The 14284-nt window shown below is 37.0% G+C and overlaps 1 protein-coding gene across 1 annotated transcript in view; it reads left to right on the top strand.

Moving 5' to 3' along the window:
- The window catches only part of ZFAND3 (zinc finger AN1-type containing 3), a 132571-nt gene that overhangs the window by 28378 nt on the left and 89909 nt on the right, over window positions 1-14284 (top strand). Inside the window, exons 2-3 of the mRNA XM_054280576.1 lie at window positions 4545-4585; window positions 6491-6517. Of these exons, the coding sequence (XP_054136551.1) occupies window positions 4545-4585; window positions 6491-6517 (68 nt within the window). The remainder of the gene's footprint in view (window positions 1-4544; window positions 4586-6490; window positions 6518-14284) is intronic.

The following is a 14284-nucleotide window of genomic DNA, read 5'->3' as shown; positions in this document are numbered from 1 at the left end:
GAAGTTTGATTTTGGAGACTGAGTATCTTGAGATCAGTCAAGTTTTGGTGTACTTCTTTTTAACTCTCTTTGACTGCACAAAATTTCCACATGTGACTTGTTCTTGAATCTTCAGTGAGATTGTCTTTTGATTATGTTTATTCTGATCAGCTGCTGTGCATCTACCAGTTGTTTCTTTGAGATTTAGGGCTAGAATTCACTTTCATTCTCTGAATGTGGTTTTGTATTGGTAGTCATTTATTGGAAGAGGAGGGAGAAGGAAAACCAAACTTCCAGTAAAGACAAGAGTAGAATATGCATTTATTTGGAGGTACCTTGCAGTGATATACTGTAAAGTGGCAGGGAATAAAAGGAACAATTGATAGGATAGAGCATAAAATTGAGTTTATAAGATCAAGTGCTCTTCTTGGAGCAGATAAAGCCACTTCACACCTTTATAAGAATGTAATGGAAATACCATATGAAAATGGAATCAGGTAAGCGATCTCTTTAGTTTTCTCAGTTATATATCAGTGGTAGTACACAATATGAGCACATATAGGATTTGAAGTATGTGATTTTTGCTATTTAACACCCATTGCTGGCTCTCAGTTTGCATTATGCACCTTTAAGTGGAGATGCAGATGTGCATCTCTCTGAGGTTGGGACCTTACAGTGGTCTGTGTGCGTGTCTGTCTGATGCTCAAATAGTTCCCTTTGCTGTGGCAAGTTGTAGCACAACAGCACAAGTAAGAGATGATGGTTTGGAGAGTCTCAAATACACATTTTATTTTTACCCTTACATGCAATTTATTTCCTGCTTAAAGTATAAACATGTTAGAACTTCCAGGATTTCCCATTTCTGTAAATTTCTTCGCTTTCAAAGTCCCTGTGTCATTGCTACTGCTTTCATGGCCATGTTGTTAAGGGAGAAGGTTTTTTCCTTTGGCAGCAGAGGCAGTTTTAATACCCTCACTGTTTTCAGACCAAACCCTGCAGAACTGGTGCATGCAATCATTCTGTAGCCTCTGGGCTTGAAGTATCCTCCCTTAGTCTGCCACTTGACCTTCTGAGCTTGCTTCACCTTGCGGTTTCCAATCTACATAATGATTTTGTGTTACACTTTAGTTAAATGGTTTCTTTTTGACAAATGGAAGTACCTCCAAAGAGAGTTTAACCATATATTCTGCCTCAGCGATAATGCCATTCTATTTGACTTGATTTATCTATAAATATGAATGTCTTTCTGAATGCCAGCTTAAATTATGTACAAGTAGAGATTATAAATTATCTGTATAAAAATTACTTTCTAGGGATATTGTACATATAAAATGTATACTCTGAGTAATGCTGGATGAGGTGCTGTTCAGCATGGAGCTGACTTTTCATGAGGGAAATCTAGAAATTGCTATAATATGTGCAGTTAAAAACTGTGGTGATATGTGATTCAGAAGCATATCCCAAGCCAGCTGTGTCAGAAGGGTGTAGAAGTGCTGTGTGTCAGCCTAAAGACTTGCAGTCTAAACCCCACAATTCTCATTGCCAGGGCTAGCTTAGAGTTCTAGCTTTGCTGTGCCTTATACACCACTACAGTCATGATATTGTTATGTGTTCCTAGAAACAGGAATTGTATTGCCTTCCCTAAAAGTCATCCATGACCCTCTTTTTCCTATGAAGTGGAAACAGAAGGCTGTGTCGTGATTAAGACTTTGATATTTCAGAACTTTTAGTGTTTCACATCAAATTGTCCCTAGAAATAACAGATTGCAGATGTATGGTATATTTGAGAAGGTTGTGGGGAACTAAGAAATTTTACATTTTTGTGTTCCTCCCTGGCACTATGAGCTTCTGGTGAGTTCAGTAGTCACTGAGAAATAATTAAACCAGTGATGTGGTTAACATGTGCTCCACGAGAGAACAGCAGGATGCAGGTTTGCTCAGTTTTAAGTCTGGTGAGTGAACCCTTGCCTGCTGAAAAGAGGAGATCCTGTCAGTGGGACGAGGGATTTGCAGTATAGCAAAAGGCTGTCAAACATTTTACTTGGCATACACTGACCTACAAAATTTGATGTACATAAACTGCGTAATGCATTTTCTTTATAAAACTTTTGCTCTAAATAAATATTGCATTTTCATAAAGAAGCTGATTGTTGATCAATGCTGTTACTCTGTCTTTTCTTTTTTCTTAGTTCTAGTTTAGTGCTGCTGTGTGTATCTGCTGTCACATAAGTGGTTATGTAAAAGAAACTCATAAAAAAACCACTCAAGGTTTGGGTTCTCATCCTGGTAGCAGTCTGAGGCCTTGGATGCCTTGAAAAGGCGTATACAAGGATCTAAAGGAAAGTGATCCTTGAAACTATAACTGTTACTTGGCCTACAAGGTCACTTGTCCAATAATGCTGTCCTTTCAGAAAATTTCATGGAGTTTTGTCTGTTAGATGTACGTGGCAGCCTTTTTTACTCTCTTTCACAGAGCTCTATGTTGTGTTTGTGTCTGTGTTTTTCATTGTTTGTGTGCTGATAAGTAAATATTATATGAGGCTTTGGATTGATATTTAACAGCTGAGATGGTTGATTATACCACTGAAAACATTTGTCATTGCCCATTCCAATGTCATCAGTATGAACCAGCTGAACTCTGCCTTTCTTTTTCTTTGCTGCCCCTGGGGTTTAATGGCTTTGCAGAGAAGGTCCTGCCTGGCATATTGCGCTGCTCCAGAAGGTCTAACCCATAAGCAGTGAGTACTGAACTGCAGCACACTGATGCTGGAGGTGTTCACTCACCATGCTGTTTTTAATTGCAGTTCTCTTGAAGGTGGATAATCTGTGTAGACCATCAACACATTGAATCTTTGGGTATCTACCAATCTGAAGAGATATTTCTGTGGCTACAAATGCTGTTTTGCTTTTCTTTTCTTGGGAATTAACTTTTCTCCTGTGCGCTTACTGTTTGCATTTAAAACTAGCTTTCATGTGTCTGTGGCTCTTGCTGTAGCTGGCAAATGGTTATGTCTCAAATCTCTAGTGATATGTGTTCTTATAGAATTTTTGAGCCTGATGTTAACCAGCTTTCAGATGGGCATGAATTGAAAAGCATCTGTAATGTTTGGTGTGACTGATATCAAGATATGTGACCAGGTCTGGGTTTACTTTGTTATTAGAAAGTAGTGTAAAATAACCATCTGCAAATTCAGGCAGGGAGAATCTATAATTCTGATATGTGTTCATTTATGATACAATTGCTTTGACAAAGTTGTCAGATTTTTTTGTCTCAAGGTAACAAGGAGTTTTTTATGATTGATGTGTTGTTAGACTCAGATCTCCTCTCAAAATTCCTTTCCTGTTTGGTTGGAGGAAGAAAACAACTGTTTTGGTAGTCTCAGTTGTTTCTTTGTATGTATTTTTCTAGAAAGAAATGTGCAACTAATTTGGCTAAATTGTGTGTTCCAGCTGGAGGCTGCTCTGGGGAGGAAAAAAGATCTTACAGGCATGGACAGTTTTGGTGCAACCTTGCCTGTTAATAGGTGCTTTCAGACTTGCCCAGGATGCTGTTAATGCCTGTAGATCATGGCAGAGTTGATTCAGGAATGCTGAACAAATCAAGTATTGGGCAGCGTGCACAGAAACCAGTTCATTCTTACCTAAAGATAATCCAACACAGAATTTTAGAGAATACTCTCCAGGTCACTTTGTAAAGGAGATGTGATGTTAGAAGAGAACATTTGTAAACTGGGGTTAACATAGTGTATTGCTTTGGGTATTTTCATTGGAGCCTTAGAGAGGTCTTATAACCTTAAATTTTAATTTTTTTTTTGGTAAGGCTACTGACTCTCTTATGTTTGAACACCTGTGGCATAATTGCATATGCACTTTGTAGGCATCTGGGAGGCTTAAGATATTACTGTGTTCTCCTGCTGTTTTTCTCTCAGCTGAAGGTTGCTGCCCTCAAAGCTGAGCCACCCTTGGTGGACCATGTGAACTATCCTAGTCCATGTCGGTGCAAAGTCAGCCAGGTTATTTTAAATGACTGCTGAATACAGCTGAGGGTAGTAATGAGCAGCTTGATGTAATAACTAGTTAAACCATTCCATCTAGACTTCCAAGAGCACATCTGTCTGTGTCCTTATAAGTACAATGCTTTAATCTTTCCATTGCTGTATTGTATTCAGGATTTGTCAGGACAGCAGAACTGTTGCCAGGGGGAGTCTGCTATTCAAATGGAATGTATTGGTGCTTCCTATCTATCATTATTATCACATTGCAATACAGAGACTTGAATGATGAATGTGTAACATAAATATTGAATGGTAAAGTAAGTTTATTTTCATATATGAGATAAATGTGTAGAAGTCATATTTTGGAAACTCTTGGAAAGAGGTTACCATACAAAGTCTTCTATATTCTTGTTTCTAGTTCAGCCACTTCTAGCCACTTACCTTTGATTCCTAGCCATTTAAGTTCTTACCTTCTCTGTACCCTTGCTTCATTGCCCCCAAAACTTCCCTGTATTGATTAGAAATATAATGAATTTTTTAGCTCTATTTTTTTTTTATTTTTTGCCCCAGGTCCAGCAAGACTATGAATCTCTGTTCCAAATGCTTTGCTGGTAAGTGCAGTAAAAGGTTTTGTGTTTCCCTTAGATTATTGAAACCACATTGTTGGCATCTCCCTTAGGATTTGTGCATGGGTTTCTTTTCCTTCAGTGTGTATATGTAATCAGATTTTCCTCACTTTAGTGCTTCCTTTATTTGCTAATCAAGAACCTCTTGTGTAAATGTACCCATGAAACTTAATTCTTGAAGTTCAGGGAATTTAGGTACATCCTTGTACTACAGAGCCCCATTGCCAGCACAGCTCCTGTATGGAGCTGTGGAGTTTCCACAACACATAAGTCTGAATTGTAATTTGGAATTTTGTAGGATTTATTGTGTAATAACTTCTGATATATAGAATGGATAAAAAAATTAAAATAAAAAGTTGGTATAGAACACCTCATTTCATTTCCTCTAACTTGCAGCCCTTGAACATTAAATCATGAGTAAGTCATTGGTAGGCTGTTCTAATTACTTCATATTATTTTCGTATTGTAAGGTCATTGCTATTGTGTAAAATCTTAAGAATTGTTTTTGACCTTGTCCTGTTAGCAGCTTCTAGCTTTGCCCTTCTGAATCAATTTTTTTGTATTCCTTAGTATTGTAAGCTTACTTTTAATTATAATTAAGGTCCTATCATAGCTCATGGTTTTTAACTGCCTTGGGGCAACAGATAAAATTTTAAAAGGTCCAGCATTTGTTTTTTTTAACTTTAAAGCTTATTTTGCGTTTTTAAAACAACAACAAAAAAAAGAATTTTGACTTAGATTTCAGATCTAGGGTTCAACATCACTTCATTAAACAAACACCTGGGAAATAAAGATTGCTAAAAGGTTGTTCAGCAAAATGTATTTCTCTGGCTGTTTTCCAAGGGCATGGGTCTCTGGAAATGGTATATTGAAGAAAGTGTAAGTCATTTCTTGTACTGTTTCCCTACTGTCCACATTCACAAACAAGTCTTTGATTTGACTCAGTAGGACTGTTACATTCATACTAGCCCTGTAAGTAGCTTGTGTTTGTGTACTCAGCAATGCAGGTGTTCTGATTCTGTGACATCAAAGCAGCCCAGCCCTCATTTGCTGAGTTTAGCAGAGTACCCAGCACTTCACAGCCAGCAGACCAGGCATTAGACAGAGCATCTTTTCTTTTGGTGTTTACTGGTTTGGATTTTTTTGTTTGTTTGTTTGTAATTTTGTTTCTTTTTAAAGAAAAGTTCTTGGCTTCTATACTGCAATTTTTCCGAAATGCCATTACCTCTGATAAAGTTAATTTTTCTCTGCTGTAAAATTTTAAGATGAGACCTTATGTGATTGGCGGGGTGGAGGTGGGAGAGCTTATGTTTTTAATTTTTCAAGATGTTCCTTAGAGCCTGTTTATTTTAATGACATTAGTCTTTGTAAGAGTTTTAGTAACTTAAAGAGCTGCTAGTGGTTGGAATAAAGGTACTGTAGAAGGTGCTGTGGAAAAAGACAAGTTTATCTTATTTAGATCTTAACTATGGTTCCTTCAACAAGTAGTATTAAAACTACTCCAGCTCTGTTGGAGTCATAATTCAAAACCTCTCAGTGTCATCATTCCAACATAAAAGTGGTTTTCTATTTTTTCTTTTTTTTCCTTGATGTTACTGAAATAGCTTTAGCGTATTTTTCTATACTGGGTTTCTAGCTACATACTGATATAGAAAGATATGTACTCCTGTTTCTGTAAATTGAGCCACCACAGGTAGCAAGATTTTAGGCAAGTAAGGTGTTGAAAGATGTTTTTCACTGTTTCAGGCACTCCAGAGAAGGGATGTGAAAACTAGTTCCTCTTTTTTCTCTTTTAAAATGGCAGGTTATTTATTCAAATGTGTTGAAGCAGAGGGAAAATTTCAAAAGACTATTTCTCTTGACCATCGTTTCCTTTTTCTTTTATTTCAGAAAAAAGAAATCCACACAATGAAAAAGGTTAGTAACTCTTTAAATTACTTTTTTTGATCATTTTTTTCTAGATGGAAGAATCCAGTCTTCCTTTTAAAAAAAAAATAATTTGAGACATACACTGCAGGAAAGACCCTTACATTTGTGTAAGCATTCCTTTCTTACATATATCAGGGGAGAAGGGTGACAAGTCCTGAAGGGATGAAATATTCTGTTTGCACTACAGTATGATTTATTCACAGAACCTCCCTACCTTAGCAGGGTTTTCAGACTTTCTGAACTATCAACAAGTTTGTAAATACATGATCATGAAGTCTTCTTTGCTTCTGCATTTCCTGGCTTCCCTATAGTTCTGGTTCTGCCAGGCCAGGGTTACTTTGTGCAGGTTGCATGAGGTTATTCTGCACCATCTCACCTCATAGCCAGGGGTGGGGGAAGGGGACACTCCTCCAGGGAGAAGGGGTTGTCTTCCAGTCAAGAAAGTCCGGCAGAGAGAGTGGTTGGGTAATGCCAGTTCTGAGCGTTTTGCATGTGAACCACTTTCCTCTCTCTGGTACATTTTTGTTACTAATATTGTCACTGTTAATGTTCCTTCTCTTATCTCATTGCTGTTTCCAGTAAATTGTTGTTATCTCAGCCTGAGATCTTCACCTTTGTGCCTCCATTTCTCCTCCCCACTAGGGGAAGGGAAGAGAGGGAGTGGCTTGTGGTTTGGAGTTTCAGTGGGACACTAAATTTGAGAATACCATTCCTAAAAAAATGACACCCATCCCTTGGGGGAAAAATTATCAAGTTTGACATAAATTGGATTAATTAGGCCAGAATTGGAGCAAAGGGTAATGTCAATTTGCCTTATTGTTTGACCAAGTGCTTCTGTTTCCTAAATTTATTATCAAACTAAATTCACTGAGCTTTCACCCACATTTGTGCAAAGATGAAACAAACTGCAAAAGCAACCAGATAATATGGCAGGGAGAGTAACATTCCTTATTTTGACTATCTTTTGTACTTTTTTTATATATTAAACATGGGAACAGTGCGCACAATATATTACTGAGATAAGTTGTTGGCAAGGAGTGCTAAGTGTATGGCAAGAGTGAGTGGCATACTGCACAGATACATACAGCCCTTTGTCTGTAACTGCCCAGTGTGTTCATGTAGATCAGAAAGTTCACTAAGCTCTTCTGTACAACCACAAAATTGCTGTTCTTTTGCTCCAGACTAGTTCTTAGCTTGCAGATAAGGATTGATAAATACTGCAGAAGAGCTTGAAGTTAGCTACCCTCTTCAGCTGTCTTTGCCTCCTCTTCACACCATCTGCTTATTCCAATAAGGAATACCCGACTTTACTTAAACCCTGTAGAAGCAACAGACTCTAAAATGTTCAAGAGCTTCTCTGAAGTAATTTCAAGTTAATTGTACTTCTGCAAAGTACTTCACAACATTCTGTCTCCAATTCAGTGCTGACCATGTGTTATCAATGCCTCAGAGTCTCCAGATACAGAACAAGTGCAACCCTACATATTGAAGTGCTTCAAATAAATATGCTCTTTAGATGGTGAAGACATAGTTACTTCAGACTTCCCATGCATCTAGAATACAAATGCAGTAAAGTAGTGTGGGTTTGGGAGGCTTTTTGATGTTTATTCTTTTGGTCAGAATATAGGCTGGTAAGTAAAAAAAAATGTAAATTATGGCCAGAGTATCTCCCTTAATGACACCACATCTTTCAAGAATGCTGCAGCATTTATTTTTTCAATACACTAAACTGTGAATTTTGAGTGATTAAATACACAACAGTGATAAGTTAAAATTTTCAAAAGTACTCTTTATTAACCTATCTTTGCTCCCATTAGGTTTATGGAAATTCTAGTATCAACTTCAGGTAGGGACATTGTTTGAGTACCTTTTGAAATGCCACTTGATAAAGTAGAATCTTTCAGACAGAAATTCTGCATTCATGGAAACAGCACCTGTACCTCAAGAATTCAATTTTAATTGGAACCTCTGGGAACAGTCACAGAATGAACTATTACAGAGTAAGAACAAAAATTTAAATAGAGAAAAGGATAAGACTACAGTTTCTACTTACATCACCCCCCAAAAATGCAGTCTATTTTATTCCATTTGATTATGACCCTGGAAGGCTTAATTTGTGCTATGTTCTATCAGCAATGGAAAGAGAGGTACAGGAAATGGATTTCAGCTTTTTCAGTAGTGTGTGAAGCTAAAGGTAAGTGCAGCACTGGATGGTTTGGTGGAGAGATGCAATTGCAAAATTGGAAGACGTTAAAATATGGTTAGAATTTTCATGGATTTGTGAATCAAAATCATAGGAATTCTATCTGAACATGTAATTGGAACTTCTAGAGGTGGGTATCTGTCCCTTAATCCAGCTGTGCAGTATTTATATTCATGTTGTGCAAAGTACTAGATCAGCGTTACTGAAACTGAAAAAATAACTCAGCCATATAACCAAGAATTGTCTGAGTTTTAGGGGCTTCCACTCATAGATTGGTCTTGTTTTTAGGTTGAAGTAAAACACCTTTTTTAATTACTGGATTCTTGATGAGTAAAAAATTAGAAATTTTTAATCTTCATTATAGTAGCAGAAAGTCAGTATTGCTAGAACCACATCTGTATTTTCAATACGTATGCTTAACTCTGTGCTAGACTGTTATGAAATTTTGAAATTTTTATAGTATTTTTTATGTTCCTGAATTGAAAAGATCTAATAAGGAGTGAAAAAGAAACATAGTATATATTAATGTCTATTTATCATCTGAATCTAGAAGTGTCAGATTATTCACCTATTGCCTGAACTCAGGTATCTGACTATAGAGTTACTTAATATTTTTGCATATCTTAACCTTCCTCCTTTTTTGAGCAGATCTTTATTTTGTCATGCTTAAATCACACGCAGTTTTTGGGGCTTACAAAATTGGCAAGTGTTTGTGTCTCAGACTTATTGAATAGTACAATTTCCTTTTCTCTCAGTTTTTGTAAATCTTGGGAGCTCTTTACAACTTGTCTGTTATTGCTGCCACGTCTGGCAGTAATGACTCCTATTGTAAGCACGAGCTGGCAAAAATCAGCGTTCCTGCCTAAATAGATTTTGCTGTTAATTAACTGCTGGTTTGATTCTTAGTCAAGCTTTCAGCTTGCTTTCTGGAAATCTTTTCAGCAGGTGCATCTTGCATGTTGCTAGTTCAAGTTATGCTTTTTTTGCTGTACCCTATTGTATGGTAATTACTAAATTATGCTTCATTAGGCATTGTGTTCATAAAGTTTTCAGTCCTAAATGAATTATACAAATATTTTATGTTTGTATTTTTCATACACTTGTAATTTCTGATGTGAATCCACAAGTTTTAGTGCTTTGTTAGAAAAGCAGCAAGAAGTGTTTCCAGAAATTCGAAAACATGACTAAGAACTAGTTTTCTTTACCACAACACCAGACATTTCTTTTTTCAATATGGTATTCCCTTTATTGGCTCCTAATAGAAGCCAGTGCCTCAATCTGTTGCTTCATTACGTTAGAATTTGCTGCTGTATTCACATCTTTGTGCTTTGAAGTACATGGACTGCTTGCTACAAAAGTGACCCTCACTGACTAGAGTTTGAAAGTAGTCAAGCTTCATCTTTAGCTTCCATTACACAGTCAAGCTTGCAGCTAAATATTTCTTTGGAAAATTGTATAGCTGTTACAGTGGTAGCAGAAATGTTTCGTATTTCTAGAGCACCTTCTAGTAAAGAAGGTAACATTTCAGATACAACCATAGATATTGTTTGGCATACACTCAATTTCTTTTACTCTGTACCCAAAGAATTTCTAAATGGGTAAACCTGGTAGGAAAAAGATGTCTTAGCATAATTAGTAAGCTTGAAATGTGAAATGTGCGCTAAGCTTGAAAAAGAGAGTCACCATGAAATGGAATTAAGAAAAAATTGGATAAACGACTTCAGTTATTTATACGCTTGATTCGCACTGCTGACCCCAATAATTTCTTTTACTCTGTTAGTATGCATTATTCTTTGACTTTGAAAAAATTTAAAAATCTGAGTAGTAGCTCTGTTTGGATTGTTAAAACAGGGCAGTATTTTGTGGAAAGGTGGGGATGGGATTTTTAGTTGACTCCTTTTAACCCTAACCTGTCTTAAAGGTTTAGAGGGGAAATACAAATCAGGAGAAAATGAATTTATTTAAATACAGTTGTATGATCTAAGCTTAGGAATAATCATTTTACATTTGTCAAAAGTAAACATCAACCAAATCATCTAGCATATTTATACAGTGCCTTCCTAGGTCTCAGTATATACAGGAGAATTGGAAATTTGGGAGAGAGGGATACCTGAAGCTTTCTAGCCTTGCTGGAGCTAAAATACAGATCACATGTTGAGTGAAGTTAGTAAAACATGACTTGAGTTGTCCTTATCTACACTGTTGTGGCATGGAAGCTGCAGAGTACAGTGCTCCTGTGTTGCTTTGTGTCAATACTGATATGATTTGGCTGTGCGTTGTATAAAAAGGTGTGGAAGATGCTGAGTAGAAGGCACAACCCTCACCTTCCCAGGACCTGGCTGTGTGAAGGCATTGTATACACAGCAGTGCAATGAAGGGTGTCAACAGGGCCAATGGCTCAGCTGCTGGTTTGGTGTGCTCAATTATTTTGTCCCTTTTCATCCTCCTTTAAGTTCCCCTGGATGAAATAGTGGGAAGGGGCAAGCACTGATGGGGGACAGACCCGTGAAGTTTCTGTGCAATTGTTAGTGGAAGACAGAATTTCTTTCACAGCTGCCACTCAAATGTTGTGTATTGAGGTAGAACAGGTTCTTCTTTTTCTCTTTTCTTCTTTATGGCTTCTTTAAGTTAGTGGGGCATTATCCTGTCACATAAGGGTCTTTTCACCAACACAGTCTAGTAAAATTGAATGCCTTTTAATTAATAACTGTTATCATTTTACAGTCAATCAATCCTATCAGCAAACTACCCTGTAGGACATTAGTGGCTGTTGGATTGCATCTTGCAGAATTCAATCTAGTAGACTGGGGCTTATTTGTTAAAAATATAAATTACACTCACACAAAAATATTTCCTTCTCTCAGTACTGGCTACTTGAAAAGACTACGAAAGTGTCTTAATTTAATTTTTGCTCTGTCTTGACAAGACATCACTGATGTTTTCCATATATTTTCTTTTTCTTATCTCAGGGGATTGCCAGTCCCCTTGTACAGATTGATTTGCAAGCAAAGAAAAGTGCTCAAGCCCTTTTTTTCCTCAGACTTACATTATTTTTAATTTTTCATAGCTTTGTTTTCTAGTATGTTTTTTTTTCTTTATGGTAAAGCTAGTTTCTTTCTCTTTTCTTAATATCTTGTTCCCCTTCTAACTTATAACCTTTCCAAATGACTCATTGAAGCACCAGCTGTAATTTAGTCTCTAGTGTATAGGTTCTGTGTTGATGTAAAAAAAATGTTTAGAAATACGACTTAATTGCCATGATGTTTGCTCTTTGCCAGCATGAAAGTGGAGTTACCTATTGAGGATGTGCAACCCACGGGTTTAATTTATTTAACTTTTTTATGACTCTGTTCCCCTATAAATGTGTGCATAAGATAGAAGAAGAAATGTTATTCTTTTTTTTCTAATTTAGCAATTTGCTTGATTTATGGAAAAGTCTGTGTTCTGTTTTGTGTATGTGCTCATTTGGAACCCTTCTATAGTTTATAGAGACACTAGTGATTTGTTCCTTAGCCTCCCTGTGGAGTTTGTTCCATATTACAATCTAATTCCGTGTCCGTGTCATGCACTCCTGAGCTGTTAATTTGTACATTTCGATGCAGTTTGTTTCATCGTGTTTTTGTAATCCAAACTGAATCTAACGAGCTGTGTGCTTTGGGGACCCAGCCTTGCCTTGCCAATTAGAACAAGTGGTTACTGAGAGAGAGCATGTTTTAAATAAAACATGGCACCTCTGCGTGGGACCAGCAGCCTTTGGGGAATAAAAAGAGGATATTTAACTCTTTCTGCCTGAGAAGAGAGGGCAATATCAGAGTACGTGTTCTAGAATCATTCAACTCATTCCTTTAAAAAGTATTATGCAGGTTCATGGTTTGTCTTTTATTTAAAATGTAGTTTGCCATTGGAGATGTTAGGCACTACTGCCAGAGGAGTATTTAGAAATTCATAAGGATATCTGTCGAGCTGACTGCATGTTTTCCAGGATTCTGATTGTTAATGTCACGTCAAAATTGTACAGGATTAGCAGCTACCTTTTTCTTTTCCCTTGTACTGCCACACAAGAGGCTGAGAGAGAGCATGAGGAATGCCAGATGGTGAAAGAGCTGTTTTCAGAAGGTATTTTACAAGGGAAGGAGTCTAGAAACAGCATTTATTTTTTTAGAGTGCTAAGGTTATGTGCTAGGTGGCCAAGAGGAAGTTATGTTTTGAGGTAGCTGGAAAGATGTGTGTTTATGATCAATATTTGTGATCATCGAAGAAATTTTCCTGCTTCTACTGATCTTGAAACTAACTAAACCTGGTGAATTCAAGCAGGACACAACAGTGATTTAGGAAGTTAACTCTACCTTGCAATTCTTTCTTGGATTCCACCCCCAGAATTTCCTTTCCTCTGTCATTACTATTAACTTGTACATCAACACGCTTGAGCATCTCCAAATGGAAGTAGTTACTGTCCAACAGCAGCTCTTAGCTAAGGACAGTGGGAAAGAATTTAGGTGAACAGTCACGGCAGCTAACTCAGACCACATTTCAACAGTCCTTGCATACGTAAGCAGGGGAAGACCAAGAAGAACCTCCCTTGTGGAGACCTTTTTATTGAGCAGCTAGCTGTAAGGGAAGTACAGCTGTTTGCTAAGGTGATTTAAGCTGTTAGGGAAAGTAGGTGTGTGGGACAAATGTGATTGGATAATAGAACAAAATGTAAATGATGACTTTTCAGTTCTTTAGCCATTTCATATGAAAGAAATGTGATCTAGCAGCTAGACAGCTAGCTAGGATCTTAACTTGATTTCCTTTTCACAGTCAATGAGGATTTCTTTGTGATACTAGACAGGTTGGGATTTTTTTGTCTTGCACTTCTTTTCCTCATCAGTTACTGAGAGATGATACTATTTTTCTACTGATTTTGGGACAACCTGATTTTGGACTTGCCTTTCATGCCCTTGAGAAATGTATGCAGATAGGGATCTTTTGTTCCTTTATTTTGTCTTAGCCTTCAGAAGTCTTAGGGAAAATTTTGGAATTTCAGTTCTTCTCTGTATGTGTCATTTCTGCAGTTGAATTTCTGTTCTTCATCTTCTTGACACTTTTACCTTCCAGTTTGTTTCTCTCTTAATTTAAAGGAAATCATACTGCACTGGTACAATCAATGCATACCATTTCTTTTAATACCTTTAATGATTTTTCTTATGGAGCAAACATGCCAGTTGTTGTTTATTCATACCAGTCTTCTTATATGTATTGCAAAACGTTCTCACAAAGTTAGTCACCAGAGGGCAAACTGCTCATGCAGATTTAGTCAATACAACTATAATTTCCTGCCTCTTTAAAAAAAGCCCAACAGTCTCTGAGTGAGTTTCCATGTAGTATTAATTAAATGAGAAGTTTAATGACTGTTGTCTTCAGAGATAAAGAAGTTACAATTTTACACTGAATGAGATGGAATTTTTAAAAAGTAAAATATAAACTTTTGGACTAATTTGCAAGCATTGGGGGAAAAATACCCCTTTAGATAATCCTTTTCCTTGTTACCACATTAACTATCTCTTACT

The sequence above is a fragment of the Melozone crissalis genome, unplaced genomic scaffold (genome assembly GCF_028551555.1).
Source record: "Melozone crissalis strain CALT ecotype California unplaced genomic scaffold, PUWL_Pcris_2 ptg000027l_1, whole genome shotgun sequence".
In the NCBI taxonomy this organism is placed as follows: domain Eukaryota; kingdom Metazoa; phylum Chordata; class Aves; order Passeriformes; family Passerellidae; genus Melozone; species Melozone crissalis.
This window is presented reverse-complemented; position numbering and strand designations above follow the sequence as displayed.